The following is a 17,250-nucleotide window of genomic DNA, read 5'->3' as shown; positions in this document are numbered from 1 at the left end:
AAGCAACTTTGTCTTCTATCTTTATTATTTTGTTTTTGGTCCGGTGTCATTTACTCATTTTTATCTTCATGTACAGAGTAGAAGTAGTCCGTGTACTTGCTGGACTGCTTTTTATTTTTTGCTCCGGCTTCCTGGACTACCCAAAAGATACAAATTAGCTGAATAGGGACGTAACTTGGACCCTTACAATGGAGATATATAAATAAATGGATTTGAAAGCCCCGAAATCGAAAAAAAAAAAAAATAGACGGGCCGAAAGAAACCTTGAAGTTTAATTTCATAGACTTTACAATCTATAGAAAATCACGAATAACTGTACAAAAAAAAAAAAAAAAATCACAAATAAGACCTAAAGTAAACGGTACCGTATGTCCCTCTGTATCGAATTCGAACCAAACCATCATCAGTTCATCACTACACTAGGGGTCAAAAACTCATGTCTTCCATGTCCCAAAAAAAAGAAAACTTATATGATAAAAGATAATAACTTTATGGATTCGTCATTTCCTAAAAAAGATAATTACACATCGTGAATTTCGCATGCTTCCTTTTGCTTTTGCATCACGCTTTTTGAGAATATGATCATCACTACTCGTTTGTCTGTGTTGAGCATACAAAGACGAAAAGGGCGAAGAGCCTGGAGGAGCCGAAGGGGAAAAAAAAGATCCCATAATTCCAGGAACATTTAAGAGTAACCATATTACAAAAGTATACATCTAAAATAATAAAATTAATAAGAGTATGAACCGTGTGCACCTATACTACCATGTTATCGCGTGTGATTAAATGAAGCCTCCATTTGAATCCAATCACTAGTCATTGGCAACCATGGCAGCAGCAGCAACAGGACTGTCCAGCTTCCTAACAAGCAGTCTATCGAGGCCAGGACGGTCCTTGGCTGACGGAGACATGTCAGCATCAACAATGATCGAGTCCTCTTCTTTGAAGTCTCCCCTTAGAACTCCCATTGCAATTTCATTCTCAACCAGTTGTTGTATCACTCTTTTAACTGGTCTTGCCCCGAAATTTGGATCAAAACCCAATACCCCAAGAAGCTCCACAGCTTCTTTTGTGAAGTGAAGATCAATTTTCTTCTGCTTGAGTCTGCCCTTCACTCGTTCCATCTGCGGTAAGAAGATGAGTATTAACATTCATCTCAATTGGACAGTCTTCAACTAGGATTTATAACATAGATAATCATAAGAAACAACATTATATCCTAAAGGTTTGAAGGGATATAAAGGTAATATCAGCAGATAGTCTACCTGAAGCTCCACTATGTTGCTAATTTGTTGGGAATCCAGAGGTTGGAAAACAATATATTCATCAATGCGATTCATGAACTCTGGACGAAATGTTTGCCTGGCCAGCTCAACAACTTGTTTTTTCATCTGTTCATAAACTGCATGTTTGTCCTCTTGTGTACTACGGAGGGTCTCAAGTATGTAATGTGAGCCAATGTTTGAAGTCATAATCACTACACAGTTCGTGAAGCTAACGGTCCGTCCTTGAGAATCGGTAATCCTTCCATCATCCAACAACTGCAGCAAGATATTGAAAACATCATGGTGTGCCTTCTCTATTTCATCAAATAGGACCACGCAGTAGGGTCTTCTCCGGACCACTTCAGTTAGCTGGCCACCCTCTTCATAACCAACATAACCAGGTGGGGCCCCAACTAAACGTGAAACAGCATGCTTCTCCATGTACTCACTCATATCAATTCTAACAAGAGCATTTTCTGTGTTAAACAAGTAACCAGCCAAAGCCTTGGCAAGCTCGGTTTTGCCAACACCAGTTGGGCCCATGAACATGAAGCTCGCAATTGGCCGATTAGGGTCAGACAACCCAGCTCTTGAACGACGAATTGCATCAGCCACAGATTTTACAGCAATATCCTGACCAACTACCCTCTTATGAAGAACCTGCTCCAACATGACCAACTTTTCCCTCTCTGTCTGTTGGAGATTTGATAATGGTATACCAGTCCATTTGCTTACAATCTCAGTAATATCAAGGTCAGTGACCTCTTCCCTAAGTAATGATTGTCCAGACTTTCGAAAGTTAGTGAGGTTGTTTTCAGCTTCTTCTAGTTGACGTTGAAGAGACATCAGAGTTCCATACTTAAGCTCAGCAGCACGGTTCAGATCATAATCACGCTCAGCAGCTTCCATCTCTAGGTTAACCCGGTCAATCTACATATATGTTTGAAACATTAAGATAATCTTTAAGGTTAAAGAATCTACTGCAATGGCATAACAGATGAAACATTACCTCCTCTTTGATTGATCTTATCTTAGTCATTAAAACCTTTTCACTGTCCCACTGCTCTGTTAATTCTTTTTGTTTCTGTTTAAGCAAACTCAAATCATGTTCAAGCTTGCTCAATCTTTCTTTAGATGCTTTATCAGTGTCATTTTTCAGAGAGAGTTTTTCCATCTCCAATTTCAAGACTGCTCTATCTATCTCATCCAATTCTGTCGGCTTAGAGGTGATCTCCATCTTCAGCTTCGCAGCAGCTTCATCAACAAGATCAATGGCTGAAACCGAAAAACTAAGTTAGATATTCGAAACTACGGAGGTTTTCCAAGATGGTTGGGGAGACATGCATTCACTCATGCTTCTAGAAAAAATAAATAAAAAAAGAACACAATAATATGAAGGTTAAAGAAGAGAAATAAAGTTTTTCTTTCGGAAAGGGAAATTTATACTGTTCTTGTTAGGACTATCTGCTATATACTAAATTGTAAATTAATGGGTCATCCCCTATCATTTAAGTTCTGGCGTCGCAGCTTACCTTTGTCAGGTAGGAAGCGTTCAGTGATATATCGATCTGCAAGAACTGCTGCTGAAACAAGCGCACTATCTGATATTTTGACTCCATGATGCAACTCATACCGCTCACGCAACCCACGAAGAATGGATATTGTATCCTCAACAGAGGGTTGACTGCAAAACACTTGTTGAAATCTACGCTCAAGTGCAGGATCCTTCTCAATGTACTTTCTGTATTCATTCAACGTAGTTGCTCCTATACATCGAAGTTCACCTCGTCCAAGCATTGGTTTCAACAAGTTTCCAGCATCCATTGCACCACTAGTAGCCCCTATTGGTAAATGAATAAACCAAAAGCACCATATTAATTGGGTGAATTCCAGAACTTAAAAAGAAAAAAGGAGTAGAAGAAGGAGGAGGGTGGATGATGAATTGAAAGGTCAATACAAGCTGATGATGTACAAACTTGCACAATATTTTCTGTGTTCAATCAGTTTATCCAAAAAGGTTAAATGTCCAGCAAAGTCAAAATATTTTTCAAACTAGATTTGCTTTGACTGAAATAATCAATGAATTTGTTCATAAATTGTTCATAACCTATATATATATATATATATATATATATATATATATATATATATATATATATATATATATATAAGTAAAATAATCAGGGCTGATGAAGGGAAAGGGACAAAATGAATTCTTATAAATTAAATAGAAAGTACAAAATACACTCAAAGGCTTACTGAGAGCAAGGTACTAACCTGCACCAACAACTGTATGAATTTCATCAATAAACAAAATGATTTGTCCATTTGATGCAGTAACTTCCTTAAGGACAGCTTTCAGCCGTTCTTCAAAATCTCCACGAAACTTGGCACCAGCAACCAATGAACCCATATCAAGGGAGATCAACTACAAAACCCCCAAGAATAAAAGCAAGAATTTAATACCAAGTTAGCCAAGAATACTGCAATGATATATTTTGTGCTGTGTTTGTTTATAGGTACAGGACACAGAAACAAAATCATGTTTGGCAAATAAGATATGGACAGAGACATTATATCCAGAGATGAATTAGTGTATTTTGTGAGACACTAACAAAAGACACAACTTATTTTTCATTTTTCTTTCATTATTTCTATCAAATTTTCAGGATTATATTTTTTTTCCTGAACTTTTTGTATGGAAAAAAATAAGAATAAATTAGACTTTTATAATTTGTTCTAGTTTATCACCAAACAAAATATAAAAACATTAATTTTTGTGTTTCTCTCTTTAGTGTCTCGTTCTCAGTGTTGTGTCTCAGAACCAAATGCAGCCTAATGGACCAACGGCTCCCTGCCATGAACCCACTTGAATTGTCCAACCCTATAGTGGACCCTCACAGCACATAAGTTATTTATATAAGGAAGAGGTAGTAGGACCCAACCTTGCGGTTCATCAATGGTTCGGGAACATCTCCACGTACTATTCGTTGAGCTAATCTGCAAAAGAATAAGAATATTTCTGTAACAATCAAATGATCGAACAAGTCTGATGTTAAACAGTTGCACTCATATATTAACATACAGTTATAAAAGACCTAAATTATGCGAAGTGAAGAATAAGGATGCAGTATAACATACAGATATAATACTAAGAAATCATATTTAACAACACAACTGGGGAAAAATGACACATTATACTATACAAACCCTTCAGCAATTGCAGTTTTCCCCACTCCAGGTTCACCAATAATAACTGGATTGTTTTTTGTTCTCCTCGACAATATCTGTATACAGCGTCGAATTTCATCATCTCGACCTATGACAGGATCAAGCTTCCCACGCCTAGCAAGTTCAGTCAGGTCATTTCCATACTTCTCCAGTGCTTGATATTTTCCCTCGGGATCTATCCACAGTTATTTCCAATAAGTGAAAAAAATGTTAACAACAAATAGCAATCACAGAGGAACAATGGATTTACAGTGTAAAGATAAGTCAAGGTTTTAAAAAACAGAACAAATTTCTCCACCCAACATTGTCACAAATAAGAAATCTTTGAACATAAACTCATACTTTGATCAGTCACTCTTTGACTTCCACGAACAGCTTGTACAGCATCCTTCAAAGCCTTCTCGCTAAGATGAAGATTCTTAAATAATTGTTGCCCAAATCTCTTATCTGAAGAAAAGGCCAGCAAAAAATGCTCCACAGATACATATTCATCACCCATTTCTTTCTTGTGCTTTCGAGCATTGTCCAAGAGAGAACCAAAATGTGAACCCACAACAGGACCTGTCGTGTCACCCATAACCTACCGAACGAAAGCCACAATTGAGAATTTTCTAAATTACCAACCAAAAAACCATATCACCATAAATCACACCTTTGGCTGCTGAGCGATGAAATCATCAGTGGCCTGTAGAACAGATGTGTTGTCCAATCCGGCCTTGGTAAATATCCTTCGAGCCAAACCATCTTTTTGCTCCAATAGAGCTTTCATTAAGTGCTCAGTTTCCACCACTTGCTGTTTACTCTCTCGTGCAGCATCGACAGCACCAACAATTCCCTCCCATGCCATTTCAGTGAATTCTGTCTGTGTTATCTGATTCAATATTTAAAGAAATAAAATAAAACGGAATCAGCTAACTTAAGATTCAGAAAATTACTCTCTCGGTGAACACAACTGTTCAACTCTATCATTAGCTTATTTGTGTCAAGCAGTATGCAACGCAAACAAATTCTTTAATCCAAATCAACCAAAAAAGAGAAGAATGAACAATCCAATTATTTAACTTTCTGTTCATTATAACATCAAGAAAAATGCCTCCAATTCCAACGTCCTAAACTATCTACAGCTAACATTGAAAAGAAGTTGATTAAAGAATACATTGTGAACTGTGAATTGATGATTCAAATGAAACCGAGGAAAATGAAAATTGGTGAAAAACCTGAGAGCTTGCTGTGGAGCTGAAGGAGGGACGAGAGGCATGGAACCCGCGAGTGAAAGAGAGGGACAGGAACTTGGCGGAGGCCACATTGCCGGCGTCGAGAGTGTCGATGGTACGAGGCCAACAGATTGAAGGAGTGGTGGCATGAGCATGAGGGAAGGCTGAGGCGGAGCGACATCGAGATAGTAGGTTGCGGCTGCGAGAGGTTCTGGCGGCGGTTACGGCGGCGGCGAGAAGGGGCTTGGTTCTTCTTGTTGCCATCGACGACGAGAGCCAAGGAGATATTGAGCTGCTAGCTTCTTGGGACGATACTGAGAGAGGTTTTGGGTTTTGATTTGAAGATTTATGAGTTATGATGCCTAAAACATGATTCTAGAAGCTTGGGGAAGGGGCAAAGGAGCTCACTATAGAAAGAATGCTGGAATGTTCTTTCACTCGTCGAAGATCCTATTTTGTGTCAAAACATTAAACTGATCTATGAAATTGCAGTCGGATTTCTGAAATTAATAGGTATTTAAATATATTTTTAAAGTTATAATTCCTAACATAATATTTAGATTAAAAAAAAGGGTAAAAATTTAGTTAGATCTGTTAAATTATTTAATAATTTTTAATTATTAATTTTATATAAAATTATATATAAAATTAACTACACCTGAATTTTTATTTTAAAAAAATATAATAATAAAAAATATGAATAAAAATAGAATAAAAAAGTGAATTTTTTATTATTTAAGTTAAAAAATATGTAAATATTAATAAAATTATTAATTCATCTTTTGATTAATAAAAAATAACAAAAAATTTAAAGATATTAATATAATTTTATTTTATTATAAATTTTTTTCTTCTAAGACACTTTCTGTTCATTATTTGTCGTTGAAAAGTTGAGTTAGACGGATTCGTGCCACGCTGGCATTGTAACAACTAGCTAATGTGATAAAAAAAAATATATTTTTACAATTTAGTCTCTTTTCTCTTTTAAAATCCTAATTCCTAAATTACCTTCACTATCTGCAGATCTTCCTTTATCTTCTCTTGTGTTTTCTTAACTGCATGCACCGTCATGTTCTCCTACTGTCACTTCTCCAGCGCACGGGCGACTTTGCCTTCCGCCTCTCCCTCCTTCGGTAGCAGTTCAAGAAGTTTGCACTCCTCTTAGACACTGACACCAACACCTTTCCTCTCTTAGACGAAGCTCTCACGTGTCTTGCCAAGGCTTAACACATTCTCACCGACCCCAAAGACACTAAATGTGGGACACTTTCTGGACGGTGTGCCCGTATTGCTGGAAAATGATCTTAATTTAATGTTGATTAGTAACAAATTTGGATTTCTTTATGTTGTTGTGCATGATAAAAATCACATATACAAGGAAAAAAAATGTGTTAGAAAGGTATATATCAAATGAAAGTTTTGTTTCTGATAACTTCAACTTTGATATGGCTGATATATGGAGAATTGCTAATGATGCTAGGGGCAAATTGAATCTAGATGCTCGTTCTGATTCAAGTGACTCAGACAAATCTTAGCAAGTTGTTTCTGTTCACGAGTTTAAAAGTATTATTTCTAGCAATTATATTACCAATACTTGTCGAGACAATATTTTTGGAAAAACTCCCTTACTTGGTGTCAGTAAAATACTCTAGCAATTATGTATATCTTTTAATGGCACTAAATAATTTAGATTTGTTTGGAGAATTAGATTTATGCTCAATTGCTTTGCACTAAATTAAAAATGAGACTGTGTAAAGTAGCAATATCATTAATGTGATTAGCTTTTGTTCTTATATTTTATAATAACTCAACAATTTTCTAAAAGTATGACTTTTTGGGTTGTCCAGTGATATTCATGCACCTTTGCTATTATTATTATTATTATTATTATTATTATTATTATTATTATTATTATTATTATTATTATTAAACGTTTACTCAATCTTTTTCTCTAAAAAATACTACCCAATAAAAAAAAGACAAAAAAAAAAGGAAAAATTCAAGTTAAAGCAGCTATGAAGGAAAAATAAATGATTTAGTAAGTTGATTTTTATAGAATATTTTAGGAATATCTATTAAACTACATGACTTATAAGATAAAAGAAAAATATAAAGAATTTAAGTAGCTCATCAAACAGACTACTTTTTGAATTCAAAGGCAATGGAGCATTACAAATAGACCAACACATGGGAAGGGAACTACGAGAGTGAAGACTGTGGCAAAAAACATAGTTGAGAATAGGATGATGAGAAAGAAGCAAGGAGTGCTTCTTCATGCTAATAATGATTTAGGTTTGAATATAATTTAAAGATAATTTGGGGATTAGGGTTTTAAAAAGGGAAAAAGGGACTAAATTGTAAAAATAAAATTTTTTTTGCCACATTAGCTAGCCGTTACAGAGCCAACGTGATAGGAATCAGTCCAGCTCAACTTTCCGATGGTAAGTGATAGATAGAAAGTGTCTTAGGGACTACTTTGAGTCCTGGAGTGCAACTTCGAGGACAAATTTGAATAACTATTAACTTTAGGGATCACTTTGAGATTTAACTCTATTTTGTACACAAAAAAAAAAAAACTTACAAATTTATTATTTATTCTAAATCCTAACATTTTAATAATACTCTTAAATAATACACTCACTACAAGAGAAATATGTTTTAACGACAAACTTTTAGTGACAATAACATAATGGCTACTAATTCTTTAATTTAAGTTATGTTTTTGTGACAATTATATATTTACCATTATTACTATATATTATAATGACAATTGTCATTATTGTCACTAATAGATACAAAAAAATTATTTTTAGTAAATAAATTTTAGTGGCCAGAGTTATAGTCAGTATTATTCTCATTAAAATAATTTTTTATAACAATTGTCAAAAGCTTAGTAATCAAAAGCTTCGCAATCAAAAGCTTACTTATGGCAATTATCACTCACTTTTTATAATTTTCTAGCTGTTGTGAGATCAGAGAGAGTGTAGTTTTGATTCAGAGAGTAAGAGAAACAAAGAGATTATTCTGAGAGAAGATAGATCTCGTTGCCGAAATCCTAAGCTTGTTGTGGCTACTGCCATTACCGCCATAGTTCATCTGTCTCCTCCACCAATATATTTCCAGATCTGGTAGCAAGCGCCTCTTCCATTAGTACATCTCCGTTGCAAATGATGTTGTCGCACTCATCACACCTTCACAACACTGCACCTCTTCTCAAACACACTTACCGTCGATCTTTCACCTTCGCAACACCGCACCTCCGCCGCTTGCACCACCGTCGGTCTTGCGCGTAGACGCACAAGATCATCGCCGTCGGTAGATATTCTCTCTTTATTTTTTTATTTTTTATTTTTTATTTTATATTTTTGCTAATTTTGAAATTCAGTAGGATTTTGTTGTTGTTGCCATCGTCAACGGTTATTGTTGCTCCTCCATGGCTGCCATTTGAAGTAGGTAACGACCACTACTTCTCCCTCTCGGTATATTTTTCTTTTTATTTTGTACTGGTACTTGTAATTGCAATTAACTGTATTTTGTTTGTAATTTGTACATTGTCGATTTAAATAATTTTAATTGTAGTTGTTGAATTTTCCTTTTGTTCAATTAACTGTTTGATTTCAATATTCAGAAGCTTGAGTTTTTATTTTTAGTTTTATCTTTTTTTTAGCAAGTTATTGTGCTTTTCTAAAGGCCTTTATCCATTTTTGTTTGCTTTTCTGAATGCCTCCTAGCACGTGGATCTCAATCAAGCTCAGCCCAAACACTCACCAAGTGGGCCCCAAAAGTGAATTTTTGCACTAAAAAACTGTTTTACAGCTGTTATGTAATCCTTAGTCATTAGCCTAGTATTTATTTGAGAACTTTTACACTTTTAGGGAACAATTCGGAGGAGAGATCGAACACTTCTAGCATATTTTTTAATTCCACATTGTATTTTCTATCAGTATGAGTTTCTAAACCTCCTAGGTTGAGGGAAGGAGCTCTATTGAGTTTTATGGATTAATAAAGTACTACTGTTCTACTTCAATTCGTGTCTGATTCTCTATTCTAAGATGTATCTTCATTCTTCATCCTTATGAATGCGTTGAACTAGCATAAGGTTATCTCATTCTACATGGGTTCAGAGTGAGTCTTTCATCGGACAATGATGAACCACTAGCTTGATTATACATCTCTTAGACGGCTAGTGTGGAATTTATAACCCACAAACTAACCGGCAAGTGCATCGGGTCGTACTAAGTAGTACCTCAAGTGAATGAGAGTCGATCCCACAAGGATTGATGGACTAAGCAACAATGGTTAAGTGATTTACTTAGTTAGACAAACAGAAAAGAGTGTTTAGAGTTTAATTGTATCAAACAATAATTCAGAGAATCAGGAAAAAAGCAGTAAATTGAGGTGAAATATATATGGAGAAAACAGTTAAAGTTTTAGAGGTATCTATCTTCCGGATTGACTTTTCTTACTAACTATTTTAATCATGCAATATTCCATTCATGGCAAACTATATGTGACTAAACCCTAATTCCTTAGACATTTTTAGTCTCCTCTAACCTTCATCAACCGCCAATTCCTTGGTCACTTAATTCCAATTAGAGAGTGAAGTTTAATTCTAGTTTATATGCCATAGAAACCCTAATTACCCAAATATAAGAGGATTATATGTCACATATCCCATTAAGTCCAGATAATTAGAAATTAGGAGAAATTGTTTTCAAGTTGTTGTTCAAGTAAAGAGCTTTTCCAAGTTATACAAGAACTCAATTAGAATAAGGGTCATACTTCCGTTCCACCCAAATTCATAAGATAAAGAACGAAAACAATTCTTGAAATAGAAAACAGTACATGAATTAAAATAGAAAAATAATAGTATCAATCCATACAATAGACAGAGCTTCTAACCTTAACAATGGAGGTTTAGTTGCTCATGGTTCAGAGAGAAAACTAGGGTTCTGTAAAACTGTAAAGTGCGGAATGAGGTAGAAGAAAAGAGATGAGCCGGAGCCCGAAGGGCTGATTCTTTTTCCTTTTATATCTAATCCTAATTAATGTAAATTATAATTTCTAAAACTAAATAATATCTTTTCCTATTTTAAAACAAAAATTAAAGTTTAATCAGAATAAATGAAAGATCTCGTGTGGCTTGTGCATAGGCATGGGGACCACTTAAAAACCTGAATTTGGCGCCTAACTTGAGGAGAGACTGCGCCTTACTTGAAGTGGGCAGCAAGGAATGGCATGGAATGCTTGAGTGCTGCGCCTAACTTGAGGGGATGTTGCGCCTTACTTGAAGCCATCAAGACCAATGTTGCGTGTTGTTGTTGTGCCTTGCGCCTAACTTGGGAAATCTCAAGTTAGGCGCAGCTTTGGCAGAGCTCCTTCAATGCTTGTCTCTTGTCCTGGCGCCTAACTTGAGATTTCTCAAGTTAGGCGCCACCTTGGCAGCCTTGGAGTTATGCATACTGTTGATTTTGGTGCCTAACTTGAGAAACCTCAAGTTAGGCGCCACCCTTACTGACTTGGTGGAGAAGAAGTATGGACTATTATACATCGTTGGAAAGGTCTCTGGAAGTTAGCTTTCCAACGCCACTAAAATCACATCCATTGGACCTCCGTAGCTCGAGTTATCCAGGTTTGAGTGCAGAGAGGTCAGGGTTGACAACATCATTTGCCTTCTTCTCTTTTTCTGCAGAAACTCCATCAAATCTAGCCGAATGCTACCTTAAATAAACAGAATTGCACACGACTCGAAGTAGCATCCATAGTAGTTAAAAGATAATTAATTCTTGATTAAACTCAACAAATTGAATGCAAATTTACTAGGAAAAGATAGGAAATATGCTCATGTATCACAACACCAAACTTGAATTGTTGCTTGTCCTCAAGCAACCAAAACTAACATAGGCTTAGGATGTGAATTTGCATGAGAGTGAGAGTTCAATTAGCTCATGCCTCTTCTTGAAGTGGGGTTTACAACTGCAATACTGAATAGTTTTGGCATCTCACTCTCCTTTGAATCAAAAGGATGTCACTGTCATTCGAAGTTAGAATTCAGATAATATTATGAATTCTCTAGTCTTTTATACTTCAGTTTAATCCTTGAACACAGAAAATTTCCTTTAATTCTCTTTTATTTGGTGCTTTACACTTTGAGCCTAGCCGTGACTTTAACTGCTTTGTCTCAAGGATTACTTGACACAAAAACACCACAAGCACTTAACTGGGGAACTTTCTTTAAGTTCTGATTTTTCTTTCAGTTACTCCTAGACAGTACAGTGGTACTCAAAGCCTTTGGCATACTCTGTTAAATGCATTTGATCTCGACTCTTAGTGCTCTGTCTCAAGGATTACTTGACACATTCACACCACAAGCATATGACTATGAAACAACTCCTTCAGCTTTTAATCATGTCTGACCTCCTTAGTCATTGGTGCTCAGAGCCTTGGACCTTTTTTTATTTTTCTTTTGCTGTTTCTTTTGTTTCAAGGATTAAGCTTTCACTTACTTCAGAGAATTCATAATAGTTCTCTAAATTCTTGTTCCTTATACATCAACATCTTCTGATTCAAATTCAATTATGCACGGTTCATGTCATGCATTTAGAATCACAAAGAATACCACCATATTTAAGTAAATGAGACTACTCTTTGTTATAAACTCTATTTCTCATGCACTACATCTTTTTCTTTTTCTTTTGAATTCAAGCTCAGTGAGCAATACATGAGACACTTTTCGAAATTAAAAACAAATAACAGAATAAAAATATCAAATTAAACTAGAACCTAGAAATTGAAATAACAAAGGATCATGCAATAACTAAGACAAAACAGCAGAAAACAGGAACATAACATAGTAAGAACGGGAGGGAATATAGAATGAAAGGAACTCAACCACCTCAGTTATCCTAGTGGCCATTTTATTCTTCAGGCTGTGCTCCTTCGTGAAAATGATTTGCCTCCCTTTGGTGCCACTAAAATAAACCGAAAATCCACAAGCGAAGCGACAACACCAAACTTAAAAGTTTGCTTATCCTCAAGAAAGAAAGAACTGAAAACAGAGAGGGACATAAAAAGACGTACGAAGGAGTGAAAACAAATATTATTGCAAAAAGAGAACAAAATGATAAAAGGACAAGAGAGGTTAATATATATATATATATATATATATATATATATATATATATATATATATTTGTTCCTTTAACCCGTGCCTAACTTGAGTTTTCCTTGCGCCTAACTTGGTGCACAAGTTTGGCCTTGCGCCCAACTTGCTATGAACGGCGCCTAACTTGAGGATTTGTGTGCCCAACTTGCCTTGAGTCCTCACACCTTGCGCCTAACTTGAGAATTTTCAAGTTAGGCGTGAACCAGGCAGCAAGAAATTCCTTTGTGCGCGTCATGTGGTGCTGACGTAGCGGAAATTGACGAGTTAAGAAATTATTATAAGAGATACGTTTCAAGTACAGTTCTTAACCAACCGAAAATCTGTTTATAAATTTAAAAAGGGTTGTCACAAAATTAAAATTAAAATACTGGGAGTATGAATCCAGGTTGTCTTCCAACGAGTTGCAGAAAGGTGTGCTATTTTATTAATCAGATGTTTTCTAAAATGAGTTGAGTTGGTAAACAGGAAATTAAATTAGAGAATTTATGTAATTTAAATAAAGACCTTGACTGGGAGTAGATTAGTTGGAAGCCCTATTCTTGTTGTAGTACTCTCAAGATTAATTGGTAATTGAAGGTTCTGCTTAGTTATCCTTTACTAGGTAGAGGAAAGTCAAGCAAGTTAGAAAGCTATTTCTGGTCACAAGTCCTAATCCTCTCCCTTGGGAAGGACTAGTGTCAATGACTAGAGGGCGATCCAACAATAAACCTAATTACAATTTTTCTTTTAAGTAATCCAACTCAAGGTTTCCTTTCAATCATCTCCCAATCAAGTTATGGAACTACTCGCTCATTATGAATGTAAGTTTCACAAAATAAGGAAGAGAAATACTGAAAGACATAATAAATAACAATCAAAAGGATCAATTAAAAATAAAAGTAATTCTTGTATAAATAAATTCTAGAAATAATCCAAGAGCAACTCTGAGTAAATAAAGAACATGAAAGAGTAAGTGACAAGTAAGGAAACAAACTAGAATGACGAAGTCTTGACGGAGGTAATAACTCTTCTCAATGTTCCAATCCAAAAGCAATAAAGTCAAAATCCTAAGAACTATGAATGTGTAGAGAGAAAACCTAGAGGAGAGGTAAAATCAGATCTAAAAACTAAAACTATGCGGAATGAATGTTCTCTTTGGTCTTTGCATGTTTCCTGGCTCTAATCTGCTTTTCTGGGCCGAAAACTGGGTCAAAACAGGGCCCAAAATCGCCCCTAGCGAATTCTACAGATTCTGCAGATCGCGCATGTCACGCGATCACGTCATCCAGGCGTTCGCGTCATCCAGCGTTTTGCCTTGCCACGCGTGCGCATCGTCCACGCCTTCGCGTCACTGGTGCAGTTTCCAATCCGCGCGGTCGCGTGGGCCATGCGTCTGTGTCACTGCAATTTCCTCTATATCGCGTGGCCGCGTGAGCCATGCGCCCGCGTCACTTCTCGCTGGTCATCTCCTTAATTCCTTGTGTTCCTTCCATTTTTGCAAGCTTCCTTTCCAATCTCCAAGTCATTCATGCCCTATAAAGCCTGAAACACTTAACACACAGATCACGGCATCGAATGGAATAAAGGAGAATTAAAATACAAAATTAAAAGTCTCTAGGAAGCAAGTTTTCAACCATGAAGTATTTTTAGGAAGGAATTATAAATGCATGCTCATTTAATGAATACGTGGGTAAAGATTTGATAAAACCACACAATTAAACACAATATAAACCATAAAATAGTGGTTTATCAACCTCCCCACACTTAGATATTAGCATGTCCTCATGCTTAGTTGAAGGAGATAAAATAAATGAGTGGGAACATGTAAAACTCATGCAATGCAATGCAACCTATATATGTGAATGCAACTATATGATTTTTGTCTACCTGGTTAAAAGTAAATAAGCTCTTCAAGACAATCACAAATGAAATTCCACTAATTCAATTCTTATACAGTAAGAACAGATAAAAATGCAAGAAGGTAGCTCATGAAAGCATGGAACATATAATTTAAGCATTGAACCCTTCACTGATGATGTATGTATGCTCTAATCTCTCTAGTGTATAGGGTAATCACTCTATCCTTCTCCAATCATGCTTTCTAATTTTTGTTCTTCACCTAACCAATCAACATTTAATATACCAATACAAACATCATGAGGTCTTTTCAAGGTTGTAATGGGGCCAAGGTAAGGGTAAGGATACATATATGGTTAAGTAATCTTTATAAATTGAATCTTTAATTATCCTAAGCTTTAACCCACACATATGTACATTTTATATAACTTAAATCTCATACCTAGCTACCCAAAATTTCTCTTTCACATTCCTTACTCATGTATCAACTTTTATTTTAATTTTATCATACATGCATTGATCTTTGAATTCTTAACTTAACATTGGGGTAATTTTGTCCCCTTAATTAATTATTGAATTTTTTTTAACATAAATATAAAAATAAACATAGCTTATCAATGCACATAGATGTTTAATTCTTATAGTTTCACATGAGCAGGTACCCAAATTCTTATAGTTTCATCATGACACATTTCCTTATTATCTTTTGTTCCCACAATTTTCCCATACTTAATTAACATACAATTCTATCCTAAGCTAACCAAAGATTCAATTGGGATATATAATTATTTTTTTGCTTAAGGCTAGTAATGTGGTAAAATAAAGAACAAATGGGATTTAAAGGCTCAAAGTGGCTAACAAAGGTAATTGGAAGGGTAGGCTTAATTTGGATAAGTGAGCTAAACAAATAATGGCCTCAATCATATGCAAGCATATAAATATATTAAACATTGGACGTATAGGATGAAACAAAATATAAATTACAATCATAGAGAAGTAAACACACAAGAATAAAATAATTATGGTTAAATAATGTAACCATGTATAAAGGCTCAAAGTCTCACAGGTTGTGTGTTCTTTAGCTAAAAAACCATGTTCCAAATACAACTTCAAGCAAATTTAACACAAAAGTTTAAATTAAAATTAGTGAAATTTTGTTCTAAAAATAGGGTCTTAGAAGAAACTTATTGTCTTTTCAATCAAGTAGAACATGCATGCAACTATGTAATTTATCCTATTCTACAAAAGAAAAACTAACTAAATATCCTATTTTATTAGTGTTAGGGAAGAGAAATTACCTCCGGAAGTCAGGTACTGACCGACCTCCCCACACTTAAGGCTTTGCACCGTCCTCGGTGCCATTTGTCAGGAACAAAGGTGGGCTGGTAGCAGTATCTCCACAGTTGGGACCGTCATGGCTCCCAGTGCTGGTAAAGAAAGTGGAGTCCGAGGTGTCTGAGTCTCTGTATTTTCCCTTAAGTAGCTCCTTGAGGTATGTGAATCGGCGCTTGTTCCGGCGCTCTCTTAGCTTTGCTTTGTGTTCCTGCCGATCCAACCTTTCAAGTATCTGATGGAGCAGTTGAGTGGTTGTAGGTGCTTGTGGTGTTGAAGGGGGAATCTCTTCAGCCAGTTCAGTAGGCTGGCTTGTAGTGGCTGCTGAAGGTCTGATATATTTTTTGTTAAGGACATACTGATCTTCCTGTGGAAGCATGGCTTTGGTGTCCCCAGCTCTGTAGGAGACTCCGGTTGCTGAGACAAGATCTGAGACCAGGGCGGGAAAAGGTAAGTTGCCCGCGATTTGTACGTGTCCAATAGCACTCCGGATGTGTCTTGGTAGGTTTAGAGGCTGGTTTGTAAGGATGCACCATAGTAGAACGGCCATGTCTGCAGTGAAGAAGGACTCGTGGGTGCTCGGAAAGACGTAATGGGACATAATCTGTGCCCATACTCGAGCCTCCAAGGTAAGTGCGGAAGCCGATATTCCCTTAGGACGGGAACGATGGTACCCGTAGATCCATCTGCTGCCAGGTAGGGCGATAACTCTGAGAACAGCGTCCCAGTCAAATTGGTACATCTGGCGCTTGAGTGCGGCTTTTTGAAATGCGTCCAGTTCTTCTGGAGTAGGGGGAAGATCTAGAGCTCGTTGAATGGCCTCTTCTGTAATGGGGACTTACTTCTATCGGACATAGACAGACTGCAGGGTTGGCAGGTGAAAATTGGAGTAGAACTCTACTACCCAAGAAAGATTAACCTGCCGTGGCTGTCTCTGGAGGAAACCCGATTGTTTTCGTGCAATTTATGGCTCAACAAATTCAGCAATATGGTTTGGGAGGATAAGAAGGTGTTCGTTGTTGTAACTCCTTTCTGCCAGGATGGGGAACATCTGCTCACAGTAGCGATTGATAAATCGCGCAATGTCCTTTACCGGGAAGGCTTTCTCTTTATCATCAATCTTTATAATCCTCTTAATTCTTTTTGTTGAGGGTTTAACTGCAGTTGAAGAAGGCTCCGTCACTAGTGCTCATTTTGTTCCTCTTCT

General features: G+C 36.3%; 1 protein-coding gene across 1 annotated transcript; it reads right to left on the bottom strand.

The window, feature by feature from the left end:
- Nucleotides 1-441: 441 nt before the first annotated feature.
- LOC112782450 (chaperone protein ClpB4, mitochondrial) lies at nt 442-6,204 on the bottom strand. The gene is made up of 10 exons (XM_025824834.3): nt 5,714-6,204; nt 5,149-5,367; nt 4,839-5,076; nt 4,476-4,671; nt 4,211-4,265; nt 3,543-3,693; nt 2,798-3,106; nt 2,275-2,540; nt 1,266-2,195; nt 442-1,124 (listed from the first exon to the last, which is right to left on the bottom strand). The coding sequence occupies exons 1-10, from the start codon at nt 5,972-5,974 to the stop codon at nt 813-815; spliced, it is 2,937 nt and encodes a 978-aa protein (XP_025680619.1). The 5' UTR covers nt 5,975-6,204; the 3' UTR covers nt 442-812.
- Between the last annotated feature and the right edge of the window lie 11,046 nt (nt 6,205-17,250).

This window comes from Arachis hypogaea, chromosome 20 (assembly GCF_003086295.3).
Source record: "Arachis hypogaea cultivar Tifrunner chromosome 20, arahy.Tifrunner.gnm2.J5K5, whole genome shotgun sequence".
In the NCBI taxonomy this organism is placed as follows: domain Eukaryota; kingdom Viridiplantae; phylum Streptophyta; class Magnoliopsida; order Fabales; family Fabaceae; genus Arachis; species Arachis hypogaea.
Note: the sequence above shows the minus strand (reverse complement) of the source record. Positions and strands in the feature narration are given on the sequence as shown.

Bases quoted from the DNA above. Each gene is read 5' to 3' on its own strand.
- LOC112782450 (XM_025824834.3), bottom strand. From the start codon at position 5,974: ATGGCAACAAGAAGAACCAAGCCCCTTCTCGCCGCCGCCGTAACCGCC. The intron at 5,077-5,148 runs GTGTGATTTATG...TTCGTTCGGTAG, and splicing joins TCATCGCTCAGCAGCCAAAG to GTTATGGGTGACACGACAGG. The intron at 1,125-1,265 runs GTAGACTATCTG...TTCTTACCGCAG, and splicing joins GCAACATAGTGGAGCTTCAG to ATGGAACGAGTGAAGGGCAG.